We start from the raw sequence: 17,373 nt of genomic DNA on the forward strand, positions 1-17,373 counted from the left end.
GTGTAAGTAGAAAACTAACACTCTAGACTTGCAGAAAAAGATCGTCCTACAGCGCTGTAGCTCCTATGGAATACATGGTGCATGTCTAGCACAAGCCCATTCCTTAGGCAAAAAAGCCTTAAGCGTTGGCCCTCCCTGAAGTCTCCTGGCTTTGCTTTGTGTTTTCTTTTATCCGTAGACGAGTGCACATCTCTTCTGTGAAAACAGAGCAACAAGATTTCTGAAAAAAAAAGGGAAGGAAAAAAGAGGGTGAGTTGTGCCCCCAACAAGGGGGCCCGACCCATCCCTTGGAACACGTGGAGAACAGGAACACAAGATGCACGTTCAGCTCCCACTGCCATTCTATTATGTGTTTTCCTGCTTGTCAAATGACTTAGGAATGGCCATGCTAGAGAATAACCATGTTACAGATGGTTTCCTGTCCCCTGTGCACACTCAGGGTGCCTGAATGTAGTTTGGCTGCCCAGGAACTACAGTAAATGTTCATACTTAGTATCTGGGGGGGAAGGCAAGTCACAGTATGATCATTACCCTGTTTAGGCTGGAAAACCATTGCACAGCCGAAGCTACAGCGTTTCAGAGTGTAAATCCTTTGCATGTCTTCCCCCCTCACCCCAGCACGTGGCTTTCCTTAGAAAAAGGGAGGGAACCCAGCCCTGTGCACTGGAGCCAGGCTGGTCTATGCTAAGCCTCAGGGCACAGGAGATCATCACCATCACCCACCTTGGCGTGCCCAGCAGCGTGTCTGCTCTTATTGGAGAGCTCCACCACAGCCGCAATCACTCCCAGCGCAAGGCCAATTGCGAGCGTGAGAAAGAGCCCACCCAGAGCCTGGGGCTGCAGAGGGCTCCATCTGTCTCTGCTTTTTAGAAGGCAGCTGGTCTCCCACCACTTGTTCCGCAAGTAGTCGAGGTCGCCAGATTCGCGCAGTTTGAGGACGGCGATGGAGAGCTGCTTGGTCCATGGGGATCCTGGCAGCAGTGGGAGGGAAGAGAGAAAAGAGCATGGGAGAGACACGGCCACCGGAATGTTTCCCAGCAACGTGCAGCTACGGTACTGAGCAGGGTCAGCTGGGTGCTGCTTCCCACCTGTCCCATGGGCATTTTGATGGGCATTCCGCAAACACCGTGACAGGCTGAGCCAAGAGCTTTTCTTAGGCAACAACCATTCCTGTCCCTTCCAGAGAGGGAGGACAACACTCACAGAGTAATGACAGAGTGAAGGGACTTTGTGAGATCCAAGCAGTCCCGCTCTGCAAGCAAACAAACCACCTACCCCGCTAACCACGTGCAGAGCTCCACATTGCTGGGTCTGAGGCAAGACCAAACCAAGGCAAAACCCCACCCAAGAACCAGTGATACCCCTGAGAGCTGGGATTTTCTGAAGTTCAAAGTAAGGGCTGGTGAGTGCCAGTGATAATCCCAAGTACAGAACAAAAAATACACAGCAGGGTTACCAGTACGAGTAGCAATCTGAGTGGATGCAGGACACGTGTACAAGCTTCTGAAATCAGCTTCACCTCTGCCAATCTGCTACCTCAGACCCATGAAACCCAAGTGGAGAAGTGGGACAGAAGTGGGACATGATGACTAACCCTGGGTCGTGGCAATGCCAAATCCTCTGGCTCCAATAACTTCAGGGGCCCTGATCAAATTGCAGTGCCTGGCAGCCGCGAGGTCCTGAGAGATGGATTCGCCGATGAAGGCGTAGTTAGATTCCATCACACGCTGAACTGCTTCCTGGTAGGTTTTGACTAGAACGTGGTCTCGTCTCTTGTCCATGTATTCATAGATCATCTGATGGATAGGGTTCTTGGAGTTCTGCAGCCCAAAAATCCAAGTATCAAACTGAAGCATAAAACAAGCATCCAAAAAAATCTGCATATAAGCACAATGACTGCAAAGTACTTAAACTACTGCCCTCTGACCCACAGCACTGAAAACCAGCACACAGTCAGCAGAGATTTCCTCTCTAAAGCTGTGTTGCAGGGATAGAACCAGTAAGTATTTCCCACTCCCCCAAAAAACACCTTTGCAGGCACCAGGTTAATGTGCTCAGAAATGACCTGCACTAGCCCCTGCATTCAGGGCACACGAGGAAAAGCCCTGAAGAGCAGTCAGAGAACAGGCTATAAAAATACAGTACGAGCACAATGAGATTCTCTGCACCTTGAAGAAGTAGAAAGTCGAGGAGCCATCCAGTGTCCCGAACTCAACCTTCCTTTGCTTCACAAGATCTTCAAAAGTCTGGATTGGGAGCTGCTCAGCACCTGAGCTCAGCAGGGCAGTGAAGTTGGCGATGTAGGCAGCCAGCAGTGCGATGGTGAAGAGCCACCAGACAGCAGCGATGACCCGCACAGAGAGCGCTTTGGGCCGAGGGGTGACACCTTCATGACCAGAGCAGACAACAAAACTTATGGGGTGTGACACGTGGTGAGGGAGCACCCAAGGACTTTAGATCCACGAGCCTGAGTTGAAGAGTTCACTCTAAACAAAGGGCAAACTGCAAACCTGGCCCTGCAGCAGCTGCTCAGTGCTGGAGCCTGGAAAGGCTTCCTACAGCTGGTGTGGACTGCAGGAGTCCTGCACGAGTGCAGAGCACACGCACCATTAGATGCCAAAACCAACAACGAGCCCCACTCCACAAAGCACCAGGGTGATGGTTACTGTGACACTCCCCAGAGCAGCTGTTCCAGTACACATTCCTCATCAGGAGCCTGTACCACTCCAGCAAGTCTGTCAACAAAACTCCCCAAACTGGAGGTTTTAGTGCTGCCAAGTGTCCCTCCTGGAACAGCTTCTCCCTCAAAAGGGTTATCACGCCAGGGTACCAGGATATACAACCAGCAGAAAAAGGCATTCTGCTCCCTGAGCTGCAACATGACAGCCCCCCAGCTTACCTTGTAGGGCGAGTGCTCCAGCTCCAAACCAGAGGCTGTTTAAGAAGGTAAAGTGGTTCTCTTCATTCTTTGGCTCATTCCATTCACAGGGGCTCAGCCTGTGGGAAATGAGAAGATAAAATCAGACATTCAGTGGGGCATTAAACAATCCTGCCTGGAAATGCCCATTCCTTCCATGGCAGCCCTGGTTCTGGACCTGGACAGAAGGTTCCTGAAAGCAAAATGCACCCTGGTACTTTGTTTAACAGTGAAATCTCTTCAGCTGAGAGAGCAGATGACTTGAGCAAAACCTGTCAAACAGATTAATTTATACCTGGCAACAAGAAAGAGGCAGAAGCACGTCAGCACATAGGCAAACAACAGGCCAGTCCAGGTCTCCTTACTGAACGGAGCCAGGAAGTGGAAGAAAGACATGTCCTGAGAGACGGTGTCCTTCCGAAGCAAGATTCCAATGCCCGTCTGCAGGAATGGTGCGGTGAAGGACACCACCTCTTCCCTTGCTGAGGTGACAGTCAGTGGAGCCACTGCAATGTCTGCTTCCTACATGACAGGGAGAAAAACAATCAACCATCCAGCCTACCTGGAGATTTCTGTCATTCAGGTACAACACTTCCCAGGGTGAGTGGGCTGATATCTACACTGTGCCAGTGAGACTGGGAGCTCCAGGTCATAGGACTGGTTTCCATTTTGCATTGCTCAGATAGGGTGTGGGTCGGTATCTGGGGCTACTGGGCCATGATGGGGAAGATGGGCTTTCCAACATCTCCCTGAGGAGCCCAAGGGGTTATCATTGCAGAAGAGAGAAGTTTCACCTACTGCTCAAGTTCAAGGTGAGTTTTCCTTAACACCTCTGTCTCTGTTGCATTAATGAGCTAAGATGTCTGAACAGTCTCTCAGACTACAGACACACACTGGGCAGTCTCTGAGACAGGGCAGGTGCTGCACCAGGAGCACCTTGTTCTAATAGTGATTTTGGGCTACGGCCACTGTCTCCTTGTTCCTTAGTTTCAATATTTGCAGGACAAAACCAGCTCCAAGTCCTGCTGTTCCTGAGTTCTACACAGCAGGCTCCACGTTGCTCAGTCCCTGAGCAAACCCTGACACCGCCAAGAGCTGCTCCTGCTGTTCTATGGATTGTGAGAAAGTGGAAATTACCCGTCTCAAAATCTCGCCGACCATCCCTGTCCAGTTCCCAGTGGAGGAGACGGCACCGTACTGCCCATCGCCCACCACCTTCACCCTGTAGCTGAAGTGGAGCATCGCGGCGAGCGCTTTCAGCAGGTCGATGCAGTAGCCCTCCAGCTCTGCGCTTCTCACCATGACGTACGGATCTTCCTGCGTGTCGAGGGGAAACACACGGTGTCATATTCCCACAGTGACACGTTCCCACAGTGACACGTTCCCACAGTGACACGTTCCCACAGCCTGCAGCACGACCAACTGCAAATTAAACTCCCCACAGACCTGTGTGGCATCACCGGGGGGACATTTCTGAGCTTGAAAGATACTCACTGGTGGCACATGCCACCAGCTCTGCAGGGCAGCAGCATCCTGCGAGCCACATGCCACAGAAGTAAGTGATAATCTCGGCCTAAAAGCACAAATAACAGCCCATTCGGCCCATCCAAGCATCAGAAGAGGGCAATGTGCTGGTGCAGGGCCTGACATCTGAAGCAGCAGGTGTGCTGCTGCAGCTTCCTGCATGCCTGGTGCACGTGGTGATGCACTTTCCCTTGGCTGCAGCCTGTTTTATCCCTGCACATCAGCATCTCTACATTTGCACTAGGACAGAGAGCGTATGGGGACACTGCAGCCCTCAGACACAGCTAACCAGAGCCAAGAGCCCCGGCTGCCTTCAGGGTGATGGTTTAGAGAAGTGTGTGCACAGTGCACATTCCAGGCTGAGCTGACCAATCCTCCCACTGCAAACTCCAGACAGCTCGTGCCACTGAGCCAGCGCTGCCATGAGCAAGGGGATCCCTGTTGTAACCCCATGGAACACCTGGAAATGTGTGGGTGGGATAAAGGGCAACGCACAGTTCCAGCTCTCTCACAGCTCTGTATCCTCGCCTTACCAGGATTGTTGTGACAGTCAAAGTTGGAAGCCCCTCTTCTGGTCCCCTTGAGTCCAGACCCTGCAAATCAAAAAAAACAAAGAAGAAATAATTAGATTTCCAAGTCCCAAACCTGGCCCCACTTCGTTAGGGCTGCACTGTAACCCCCAGGGGCTGGGGGGTGTTAAAGCAGCCGTGAACCTGCTGCGTTACGCTGCAGTGATCCCACTGCTGCTGTTTCCTGACAGTAATTAATAAATCACAAGCATTTCCCTTTGCTTTGCTGCCAGCATGCTCTGCCTGGATAAAAACTCCTTAAATGTTGCTACAGTTCTTCGGATGCCCTGTGCAGAGTCTCCTAGAGATCAGTTTGTGTTGCTGGCAAAACAGTCAGCGGCCAATTAAGGCCTCATTAGGGAGCAAAGCAGGAGGCACAGAGCAGCAGGAGCCCTCGGAGGACAGGGAGAGGAGACCTGGGTTTGCTCCTCTTGGAACCTGAATTCAGGGGCACAACTCGAGCTGATTTCTGGTCAGTGCTACTGTGGAGCTGAGTGAGCTTTTGCCAGTACAGCCGGCCAGTTCTGTGGGATTTGTTGTGCTTAAAAGTATCTTTTCATTTGGAAATTACACAGCAGTAGTTCCAGGCAGAGTGAGAAAGCTCTCTCTGTGTGTATATATTTATATATATATACACACACATATATATATACACATACACACATATATATATATGTTATGTATTTGCACTGAATAAGATCAGCAAAAGAAGCTCCCATTCTTCCTGGAGCTGAATGCTCTTGGTTCAATCCTTTCTCAGCAGAGGAAGGATTTGAGGGATGAGCTTTGTCTCTGAAGCTGTGATCAGAAGTTACCTGCTGCAGTGGTGGTAAGCAATGCTCTTACTGCCAGATAAACCACAATGTGCTCTTAGACAAAAGCAAAAAAACCCACATTTCTTTTCACAGAAGGGGGAATAAAACAAAGAGCCAAAAAAGCCCTGGCCTGTGCCTCTCACCCACACCTGCCTTGGTAGCTCTGCACTGATGGAGTTAAACCTACCTTTCTCATAGCATCATCACTCCTTGTGGCTCCTGAAAAACACACAACAACAACAAAATCAGCTTCTTGCAGGGGTTACCTTTGCAGCTCCTACAGAGTGAAGTCTCACAGAGTCATTTCAGAAAGCACTTAACTAATAAACACCATGCTGCTGACTTCGGGCAGTTTTGCCATGCTGGTTCCCTCCCTGGCAGCACAGCACAGCACAGCGAGGTGCCAAGAGACACAGGCAGAGTCACAGCAGACTTGGGCTGCAGGAGGTTCTCACTGTAGCCTGACGATGATGTTGTCACATACGCTGAGGAGTGGGTGCTCAGCGCCTTAGTTGTGTGTTGCTCCCCTGCTACTTCACACAAGGAAGATCCCCCAACTCCCCCAAATCCTTGGCTACACCCTGAAGAGAAGTCCTGCCAACAGCTGAGCTCCAACACATGGGGTTTACATATTCATCCCAGCCCCTACCACTGACAGGTCCCTGCTGTCAAAGTCAGGGGGTTGCCACCGCTGAGGTAGAAATCCTTCTCCACCACGTCTCCTTCTCCGACCCCCTCCCAAATTATAAGCACCCCAAGTTTTCATTCTTGAGAAAATTAAAACCTCTTAAAGGGCCATAACCAAACCCAGAAACCAACAGTGACAGCACCAAAGAGGGACCAGGACCTGTCGTGAGTGGCCCGTTCTCTGTATCCCATCAAGGAACAGAGTGAGGGAAGTACATCAAAGTGATGAGGACCGAGCGTGATGGGAGCCAGCACAGCCCTGCACCAGGGGTGAACAAAGTCCTAGTTTCCCATTTGTAAAACCAAGGTAAGGATACTCCCCCCCATCTTTGGTAAAAACACCAATAAAAGTACTGCTGTTAAGGTTCCTCACACTTCTGGGTTCTACTCTCTGCTCTGTTATGTAACTTTCAACAAGTCCTGTTAAATTATTTGATCTGCAGCTTCTGAATACTCAGGAGAATGCCCAATCCCACCCAGCCACAAGAGAGCTAAACCATAATGGTTGGGATGTTGAATTAAGCCCGGTATTTGTGCCAGTATATGACTCATTAATTGCCCAGGATGTTTGTTCTAGAATGTGCCCAGCACTGCTCCTTGTAATCAAAGCATTCACAGTGCAAAAGCCAAAAATCCCTCAAAATAAAACAAAAAAAATTAGGGTGTTTTCACTCTTTCAAGCAAAAGCTGTGAGTTTTTCATTAGCTATAACAACATATTCATTCATGATGTATTATTCATTCTTTGGTTTTGCATTTTCTGGCCTTGTGCTGAACTCTACATTATTGTAAAACAAAACCTGCTTTTTCCCTCTCCACCACAGTTCTCCATGGGAGCTGGAAATCTTCACAAAGGAGTTCTCTTGTCTCCCTTTAGAAACTCATTAAAGCCAGTAAAAGCTTTTTGAGGCTCCTTTTTGAAGACCTGCTAGGGTTTCTTGGAAGAAAACAGCCTGTACTGAGGGCTTCAGCTCCCCCACGGTGGCACTGGATGCAGCTGTTCAAAGCCCCATTGTAAGAACTCCTGAAAGGACCATAAGTAATCGAGTTGCAGCACTAACTCAAAGTTCATGGCAGTGACACTTCTCAGAAGCCAAGTCCTCATTGTGAGGATCCTTTGTGAGCATCTACAAAACTGTAAGACAAAGAAAAGCAGCTCATCCCTCAGCTCTTGTCCCTGAAGGCCAGTGGCTGCAAAAGTCCACCTTGTCCTTAAGCCCTTCTACTCCGAGGATGCCCATCCTTCTCCTGGGATATGACTCCCTGGTAAACTTCATGGGAGAAACCTTGTAGCACTGTTAAGAACTGGCTCTCTTACCCCAACTTTCTACCTCAGCCCAGTCTGAAAGCAAATTCTTAGATCGAGACACAACCCTACAAGCATCAGCAGTTACAGGCTGAAATATTCAACAGTCAGCAAAAAACACCACCAGATTTGGGTGCAGCTGGTGTTTTTGGATCAGTTTCTCTCACCTGTCTGTCTTGATTCTCCCACGAGCAGCAAGGTTGTAGCCACACAGAAGAAGTGAAGACCTTTGTCCATTGGAGCCGAAATATCTACTGCCTAAAGGAAATTTCCTGCTAGAGATGAAAGGCAAGGAGTTAGAGCTGGTTTTATGGTTCCCCCACTGCTGTATCTCTGAAGAGTCCCAATTTGAACAAGGTGTCTCCAGGTGAAAACCAAGTCTCTTTGGAGACCAGGCATAATGAACACTAAGGGAAAGATCCTGGTGAACCCTTTGCTGTGACAAAAAGGACATGATCAACCTAGAAAATGGTTTTCCCCACTGGTTGTGGCACTGTTTCTCTCCCCCATGAGAGAGCCGTCCCACCAGCCCTACAGGCTCTGTAGGGGCAGCTCCAGGTACAGGCAGCAGTGAGAGGCTGGGAGAGGCGCACGCCTGGGGGTCACAGGGCAGGGAAAGGACAAGTTCAAGCAGATGCTCCCAAGCACCAGGCCCATATGCTCTGAGAAACAGGCAGGAGCTGCTACAGGTATTTTAGTAGTGCCAGCCTACATTTCCTAAGAAAGAAGGGCAGAATAGAGGCAGAGTGGTAGCTACTGTTAGGTGATGTCAGAGCAGCACAGGAACAGCTCAACCAGCCACCAGGACACGTACAGGAAAAGTAGCAGCGAGCTTCAGGTTGAGCCAGTGAGGAGCTGTGTTTATCCTGGTAGGTGTAATCTGGAAGTCACTGCCACCTCTCCCTAGCAATTCAGTACATAGTACTAAAAAAGAGCTAATCAGAGCTGGTGACATGTTGCTTGCATCATCACCCTGAAAAGAAAGAGTTGTTAACACGCTGACTGCTGACTGCCTAAAAGAACAAAGGATGCAAATATGCACAAAGAAGATTTCTGATAGGTTTCCCTAGCTCTGATTTAGTACTGGAGTCATAAAGGAATCAGAGAGGAACAGGAAAGCAGTGGGGTTTAGTGCCACCCAGCATGTAAACAGCTCCTTAGACACTGTGTAACTTAACCCCTAGAACATCCACTCACTGTCTCCCTGAGTTGTAACAACTTATCAGTCTGGCTTTACAGCCAAACAAAGAGAGGCTTTGCAAAGTTACTTTGCTAGAACCAGCCCACCTCACAAGGTTTTCAGTCTTTAAAATCATAAACAAAACAGACAACACATCACTCCTCAGCCACCCTGTGCCTGCAGCGCTGAAGGCGGCATCGCTATTCCTACAGCAGTGGGAAAGATGAACAGCCACCAGCTAGGAAGTAGACAGCCTGTTGCATGCAGGCTTTGATCCTTGTCATCTAGAACAAGAAGAGCAGAGACTGAAGACAGTATAGCACTTACAGCAATTCCTTCAGCTCTCCTACTCCGCTTGTCTGGCTGGGTACCAGCAGAAGCAGGGCGACGCACAGGCACAATGAAACTGCTGGAGCACTGAAGGCTCGCAGGCATCCACACTATTATAACCATAAAAGAGAGGGAGGAGCCAGGCTAAGGGGCTTCTGCAGAACTGGCCAGCTCATGCTGCAGACTCTGGGGGCACCTTGGGTGTTGGGAAAGAGGGGAGGAGGCTACACCCACAAAAAGTTTGTAAGCAGTTTAGTCCAGCAGCTAAATACTGCACTGAGACTCAGAAAATAGTCTTACCAGCCTGCTGTGTGGTCCTGCAAAATCCTTCTGTTTTCAGCACTGTCCCCTGTCAAGCTGTGCCCATCTCTGTCCATAGTGTAAACTGCTCAAGACTTTCTCTGCGACTCTCAGGAGTTCAGCTGGGGGATTCATGTATGACAGCAAAACACCCCAACCCCCCGAATTGTTATGTGAATGGAAATGAAATTATTGATTATATCTCACAGCAGGAGTTAGTCTTCAGACTAAAACAAGACTTTTAAGCATCTCAGTAGCTTTTCAGCCAGACACTGACCTTCTTGAGGAGCCATGATTTCCTCTGCCTTTCTGAATTCCTTCACTCCTGCAGCCAGGATTGGTTCCTTCGCGTGGCATCCTGAACAGAGCAAACAATCACTGTGCCTTGTTAGCCAGGGCCTCTGGCCTGGGTCTGGATGCCTCCCCTGGATTCTGAAGTCTGTCTGACTACAGGTGTGTGATCCTGGTAAAAAAGTGCAGCTGTGATTGCAGCAAAGTGAATTAACACCACCATCACCACTGGCACATGCTGGCCTGTGCTCTCCTCATCATTTTAGGTAAATCCCTGCTGCTCAGAAGATCTGAATGCACAAATTTCCTCATACCTGATGAAGACCAGGTGAATGAAGAGCAAATCCTGCTTAGTAAGCTCCTGCTACTCAACAGCATAGATATCATGAAATTAGTTCCATTCAGAGGCATAAACAGACACATCATTAATCATCTTTCATAGCGTAACAAAACAAGCAGCTATTAATTGGGAAGCAGGAGGGCAAAATACACATGTACCCCAGAAACTGAAATCCAGACACTGTTATTTAAGTATGTGAAGAGACCTGTTTTGCAGTGCTACATGGTGCTGCCTTCTGTGGGGTTCATTAACTTACCATGTATTGCTTAATCAAGATAAAAATAATCCCATTGTGAAGCGTGGCCTTTGAAAAGACACAAACAAGCCTTTTAAACATTACATTTCTAAAGCTGTCAAGTTGCATGTACTTTCTTAAAGATAAAAAAGCAGCAACTCCCTGCAGCTTTTCAGCCCCAAACTGAAGTACTCCAGAGTGACTTTTCGTCCAGAGAATGTTAATGAAATTTGCTTTGTGTTAAGGCACAATGTGAGCTGGAGCTTGGCAGATCACACATTCTGCTCCTGATTTACCTTCTTTCCCTCCAGAGACTGCAGTGATACTGAGGGTTACTTCAGTGCATGTTCCAAACCTCTGCTGCACGAATCTCAAGGGTCTCTCATCCAAATTATGAAGACAAGCAAGGCAGATCTGAGCAAGGACTGAAAACTGAGGGAGTGTTTTTAGACAAAACATACTGAAGACCTTTGAAAAGATTTAATCAGAGAATTTATCCCTTCCCAGCCCCTATCTCCATGTCCTGATCTATCACTAGCCTTTTATCAGTTAGCCCTATACTTCAACATTTCAAAGTTTAAATGCTTGTGGCCAAACAATACTAAACTTAGAAACCAAGAATTCCTTTCTCGACCTGCAATCCACAAGCAAGCTGACAACCCTTCCAGCAGAGAGTATGAACGAAGTAACACATACTTTCCTGGGACAGGAGAGAAGGTATTTCTGACTAAGGCAGAGGAAGAGCCAATTTTTGTCGTAGTATTTTCAAGCAGACTTTAAACTATCTCAGTGATGAAACAGGATCATCTATCTGACGTGGAGAGCTGTAACAGAATAGATCAGGTCGTTGGATTACATCTGTCTGGCTGCTAATTACATGAGTTCTCCTAGAAGGTTCATCTACATGACCACCACTGGCTGCCAAAAAAAGCCATGGCTCTGGAACAATCTGCATGCTGGGTACCACACAACAACTGCCTGCCAGTCCCCACCAAGACCTGCACATCATCTGGAGGACCTGAGAAAATCCGAGCTGGATGTGGAATGGCTACCACTCTGCAAGAGAGCAAGGTTAAACATTATCCACTAAGGGATTCTTAAAACAAGGCAAATAGAATTAGCCATGTCTGTACACCACAAACTTCTAGACAGCATAGAAAAAGTTATGTTACAGCTAAAGACTCAGCAGCCAGAAGGTTAAATATATTTATTTTAGTCATGTAAGGTGGGTTTACAAACAAATTTTTAGGTTTTGCAATATACACAAAAGAATCATTACAAACAAAAGCAAAATAACCTCTTAATAATAGGGACTCTATGCAGCCTGAAATAAAATTAAACCTCTGTTTCTCTTTAAAATGCATCTCAGTAAACATTCCTGATAAAATGTACATCTATAATAAAGGACATAATTTGGGGTGGGCACACACACATCCCTAAAAATAAGAAGTAAAAAAAAGTGGGGAGGACAAATTATTCTTCTGTAGAAGTGGCATTTCATTCTAAATATGTCCATCTAAAAAAAATTAAATATCTCTTTTTTTCTTTTAAAACATACCATTGAAAATTTTTGCATGGCAGTGCAATACAGGAATAGTAAAATTCATCCCAAAAGTGCTATGTACAGCAGCATTGTTAGAACACCATGAAGAAGGGACGGTGCTGCATTCAGGAAAAGCTAGCATGCCTTTGAACTGGTTCTGAATTCAAGTCAGAAGATACTTCCTGTCTGGTTTTAATAATTCCCTTCTCTCTCTCCTGTCTCATTCCCACAGAGGATGTTTTGAGACAAGGAGCAGTCACAGTTCACTTTCAGTGGGTGCATGTGTACATGTATGTGCAGGTGTGTGTTTGCATACACACAGATGTGTATATATATGTATTTATATGTATATATGTGTGTGTATATATACACACACAAGCTTGGATTTAAAAAAGCATTGCTTCAGGACACAGTGAGAGTTCTTCAGAGTGGGACAGTAAGGATTTTCACTGCAATAAACAGGTCCCCAGTGGGAGATGGATTTTATCTACTCTGTCATTAATCGATCCAACAATTACTGTGCAGTTCTGACTCGCAGAGAAGACACCCTCAAAGGCCTCAGACCCTTCAAAAACTAACACAGAACAGGGAGCATGGTTTGAAACCCAGCCTCATTTGTGGATCCACAATTTATAAGAGCAAAATTTACCTTACCTGTCGTTACCATCCCATAATGTTTACCTATTGCAAGAAGCAATTACTGAAATTAGTAAAGAACATGAGATTTGTGCAGAGCAAACTGCAAATGCAGAGAAGTGGCTGCACACAAAGGAGACCAATTTTGAGGCTGGGAAAAAGTGTAATTAAAAAAAAGGAGGTCAGATCATTAGGACTGTAAAAACTTGCCTCCAATTTCACCCAGTTGATCCATTTCCACAAACTGCTGATGAATTTAACACTCAACTATTCTTTTGGAGTCATGATAGCAAGTACCCTCAGGCTCCAGGGAAGGCTGGGAAGCACTAAGCCTTACGAGGATGTTTTGTGCCTCTCTGGTCACTAAGCTTTGTTTTGATGGGAATGTAAACATTGTCTTATCAGTGCTGCCCAGAATTACAGTTTCAGCATAAAGAAGACTTCTGTGTCAGCATTATAATCAGTTTGGTTCTTAGGCTGGGATGTAAACGTGGCAGGAGAAGCTATATCCATACAGACTGCTTTTGCAACGCTGCAGGCTCCCTCTGGGTTTCCCCTCTCCTCAATGGGACTCCCGCTGAGCTGGCCCAGGCTCTGCAGCCGCTGTCTCTCCTGAGCCTGCTTGGCTCTGTTGGCGATGTACCGCACCCTGCTCTGACTGCGAGACGAAGACCTGCGAAGGAGTCCCAAGCTTTCCCCTTCCTCTTCAGATTCAGCTGGATCAACTCTGATGGGGGAAGTGATATCGTTTTCCTGCTGAAAGGCTGTCAGCTTCTTGAGCTGCTCAGTCAGTTCATCCTGGGATTTGACTGAGGATCTCAGGCTTGAAGAGCGGCGCTGCTCCCGCATCGATCGAGTGACGAAACTCCTGCTGATGCTACGGTATTTGCTTTCAAAAGTGCACACAATATCATCAGAGGTAAGGTCTCCAAGACTTTTGGATTTTGCCTGGTTATTCCCAACCACATCCTGTGCTTTGGATTTGTTAGAAGACTGTTTGAGGCTTTCTATGTACAGCCTGCTCCAGGTGTGCCTTCTAGGAATGGATGAGAACGCATCCTGAGGGCTCCTGGCAAGAGGACGGGGGCAGAGTTCATCTGCTGGCAGCTGGCCAGACCTCAGGTTTGGATTGGATTTGCTCTTGCTCACTCCTGGCATCTCGTTACCAGAGGTGGTAGCAGACCGTGGGCGCATACCCTTCCTTATGGCAAGGGGCTCAAAACTGTCATGCCGGATGCCGAGATCTGGGAGGCTTTTGCGAGCGAGGTTGGGCAGAGAGAGATCTATCACAGTGTCGTTGGAGGACATGCTGGAAGAGGAAGACATACTGTCACGGTGACTGCTGCAGTCTAGCTTGCTCCAGATCCGGTCGTTAACAGTGGCATCAAAGTACACTTCTGCTGCTGGAGACAGGCTACTTGGATTTTTCATTAAGGCTGAGGAGTCTGACGTTTTCAGTCCTTCATTCTTTGACCGCCCTACCGACGCGTACGAGCTCATCTGAGACACAGAAACAGGCAGTGCCTGTGCAGCCTGGGCTCTGTGCAAAGTGGCTGCTGGCTGCGTGCTGTTAACCACGTGGCTTTGCTGCGGCACAGCAGCTGCTGCACTAAGTTTTTGGGCTGTGGATTCAGTGGTGCTTTCCATGGATGGTAATACCTGGCCTGATGGGTTGTTTTGCTCCTGGCAGTTTTCCACAGGTTGGCCAGCAGTCTTGCCTGGTGCCACCGCCAGCCAGGCTTTTGGAGGGTGCGCTGTCAAGCCACACGGGTCTTCAGTGTCACTGCATGCCTGTGCCCAACCATTTTCTTCTTTAAGACATCCAGCCACGCTTGTCCTCTCATCTTCTTGGACTACAACACTTGTGTCAGCTGCTCCTGTGACTACCTGCACTTGGTCTTCTGCAGCCAGATTTGTTCCTTGGTCTCTATTGAGTAGAGGTTCCCGAGGCTGGTTGGATGAGCTGCTTGCTTCCAATTGAGATTCAGTGGAATGATCAGACACAGACCCTTCTTCAGAATCACTGTAAGGGGTAACGGGTAGAGGGAAGAAAAGGCTGGCATGACGGTTTTCATTGGCAATAACAGGCTCTTCAGTGATAGTTTCTAGGCTGCATAAAGAAGTGACTGACCTCTGCATTGAGAAATGGCAGACATCTACTTGGGAGACAGGAAAAGAGAGGAAAAAGAAACAAACAAGAGAAAACAGAGATACAGGGTTAATTAACTGTTATGAATTGCAGTTTCACAGTGTTATTTTAAGGTAGCAGTTACACATATCATGATTTTAAAAATAACTTATGATTTCAAACACCTGGCTACAGGCAGCAACAATTTCTGCTCATTCAGTTTTAGCCGCCCAAAAGCCACGTTGTTTCCAAACACTCCCCAGCCCATGCACAGAAGCACCATATGACTTTCCAGGTTATCCTACTCAAACAACAACTGCACCCATCAATTCTTTGGTGTCCTTGTATCCCTTCCCATAAACCATTCTCCCTCTGCCACCCAGCACCACCTGAATGGCTCCTTCCCTTCCCTGCAGCACTCCGACATGTCAGCACATCACATCATAACCAGACCATGTATACAAATCCGACCACCACTGCCCAACCAGCAGATCTGATCCCAGTGATCAGCTACTCAGAAGAGAAGCAGCACAGGACTTCTGAAGCAGATTACAAAGATCTCTATGCACACAATGTAGTGTAGCCAAGGTGCCTTTAAAAACAACAACAAAAACTTTCAACAGACAAACTGGTTTCCTAAAGAGCTTGCAATTTTCTTGTCAAGAAACCATACAGCTGCATGGTTCATGAGCGCCAGGCTGATGGGATGGCTCTGAATCACTACAGCCGCCAGTTACCTGAAGAAAAGGCTGTGTCCACCAGCAGTGGTGATAACCTGTGTGCCACGAGCCACAGTGAGCATGCCAAAGACTATTTCCCACACCTCCAAACCACAGTGCACACATGCATTCGCGAGCTAGCAACGCACCACTGAGCCAGACAACAGCCTCAGGGATGGAAACAAACAGAAACCAGGACTACAGGCAACAGGGTGCTTGAATCAGGGACACTCAGTAGACAGTTACCTTTGACTTGCTTGTCCTTTCAGTTCTTAACTAGAGAGAGAGAGTGTGCATGTAGAATAATAGGACAGAACAGAGGAAAAATCCAGTTAATGTAGGGAAGGTAGGTGTGGATAACGGGATAAATTAGTGCTGAAGGAGGGAAGGGAAACAGACAGAAATATTCACACACATTTTTGTAGGATCCTAAGAATTTCTGATCAACCAGAGCACTCCAGGGAATCCACAAAAGGACAGGTATTAAGTCCATTTTTTTGTCATGGAAGAATATAAAGCAATTTTTGCTGTTGTTCAGGAAATGCACTCCACTGGACTGGGGAAGGGAAGCTAGGCTCCTCTCCTCCAAGGCCCTTTCCCACTGCGAGGGGAGAAAATCATCCACATTACCAAAAAATGCCTAGGAAATATTGGCCTGTTCCGTTCAGGACCAGTATTTCCCATCCCACATGGGAACAAGAAGATTAGCAGTAGAGACAGCTGCACAATGGCCTGTGTACACATTACACTAGTTGGGAGTGGGGAAAGGGGTGGTGGCACACATGCCCTAAGCAAGGTCCACCAGCCACAGTAGACTTCTCAATGTCCGGGGGCATCGGGAGGGGTCCAGAGCTGGTCGGACTGAGGAGCTCTCCTCCTCCCCATCCGGGCTCAGATGAAGGCACAGTTAAAAGGCAACATATGGGAACCCATTATGCTGCTGCCATAAAGGGGACAACTAGAGACTATAGTTTCCTGCCTCATCCTTGTGGCACTTCCCATCAGCAGCATGTTAATTCTGAAGTGCAGCTGTATTAGGTTAAGGATACTGGTTTCCTTGGTTTCTTGGCCCCAGGCTCTGAAGTAGGAGGCGGATGGGGAAAGCATGCTGTTTGTGCAAACAGTGTCTGTCACTGGACCATCAGCTTCCAGTCCAACTGGCTGCTGCACCATTTTAAAGGTTTGCTGATTCCATGCCTGAGAAGTCAGATGGATTTAATCAAATTTCAAGCATATCACGATATTTCTTTAGTGACTTGGGGGGCTGGTGGGGAAGCTGGCACTGATAATGGGAAATGGTTTCATATGTCACACTACTCAGAGCTTATGAAAAGCCCAATGCCAATAATTTAGGCATAGAAAGAGTTCTGCTGCTTTGGATTCATTTCAAGTCACGGGAACTGGCAAACTTCACTCTCCCTCCCACTGTCCTGGTGTTTTCCTAAAAGCTCAAAGGAATATTGATATTGGAAAGAAGATGTAAAAAAGGATTTAAAAAAGGGAAGAGATATAAAGAAAAACTGTAGACAGATGACTAGATTAAGCTGATAAATAGAAAATTTTAAATTCCTGTATGAGGTTTTCAGAGAAGCCCACTACAGGTGGGCACTCAGAATCTATCACTAAAATGGGATTACATCTTGAAACACCCCAAAGTCATTTAACTGTTCCTGGAAATGTAACCAATGTCCAAATTCCTTGGATAATTAATGGGGAGGGAAAGGGCTTTGGAGGGAAGCTCTTGTATTCACAGACAAAAGCTGTATGTCCTTACTGCCTCACCACAATTCTAAGAACCAGAGGAAATCTTGTCAAAATCTCTTCCCTCCCTGCCAATCAGGAGAAGAGAAAAGA

General features: G+C 47.4%; 2 protein-coding genes across 3 annotated transcripts in view; both read right to left on the minus strand.

Moving 5' to 3' along the window:
* Positions 1–118: 118 nt before the first annotated feature.
* LOC311200414 (putative glutamate receptor) lies at positions 119–8,060 on the minus strand (the record flags this gene model as incomplete). The annotated part of the gene is made up of 10 exons (XM_084274642.1): positions 7,985–8,060; positions 6,013–6,044; positions 4,975–5,034; positions 4,055–4,234; positions 3,213–3,439; positions 2,900–2,997; positions 2,169–2,386; positions 1,595–1,820; positions 724–971; positions 119–220 (listed from the first exon to the last, which is right to left on the minus strand). The coding sequence occupies exons 1-10, from the start codon at positions 8,052–8,054 to the stop codon at positions 119–121; spliced, it is 1,461 nt and encodes a 486-aa protein (XP_084130768.1). The 5' UTR covers positions 8,055–8,060.
* A 4,927-nt stretch (positions 8,061–12,987) lies between these two features.
* PLCH2 (phospholipase C eta 2) overlaps positions 12,988–17,373 on the minus strand; it is a gene marked incomplete at its 5' end in the record, with an annotated part of 72,196 nt that continues 67,810 nt past the window's right edge. For both annotated transcript variants that reach the window (XM_084274691.1, XM_084274690.1), the window contains one exon: positions 12,988–14,828. In XM_084274691.1, coding sequence (XP_084130817.1) covers positions 13,090–14,828 — 1,739 coding nt within the window. In that variant the 3' untranslated portion in view covers positions 12,988–13,089. The remainder of the gene's footprint in view (positions 14,829–17,373) is intronic.

This window comes from Gallinula chloropus (genome assembly GCF_964237585.1).
Source record: "Gallinula chloropus genome assembly, chromosome: 23".
In the NCBI taxonomy this organism is placed as follows: domain Eukaryota; kingdom Metazoa; phylum Chordata; class Aves; order Gruiformes; family Rallidae; genus Gallinula; species Gallinula chloropus.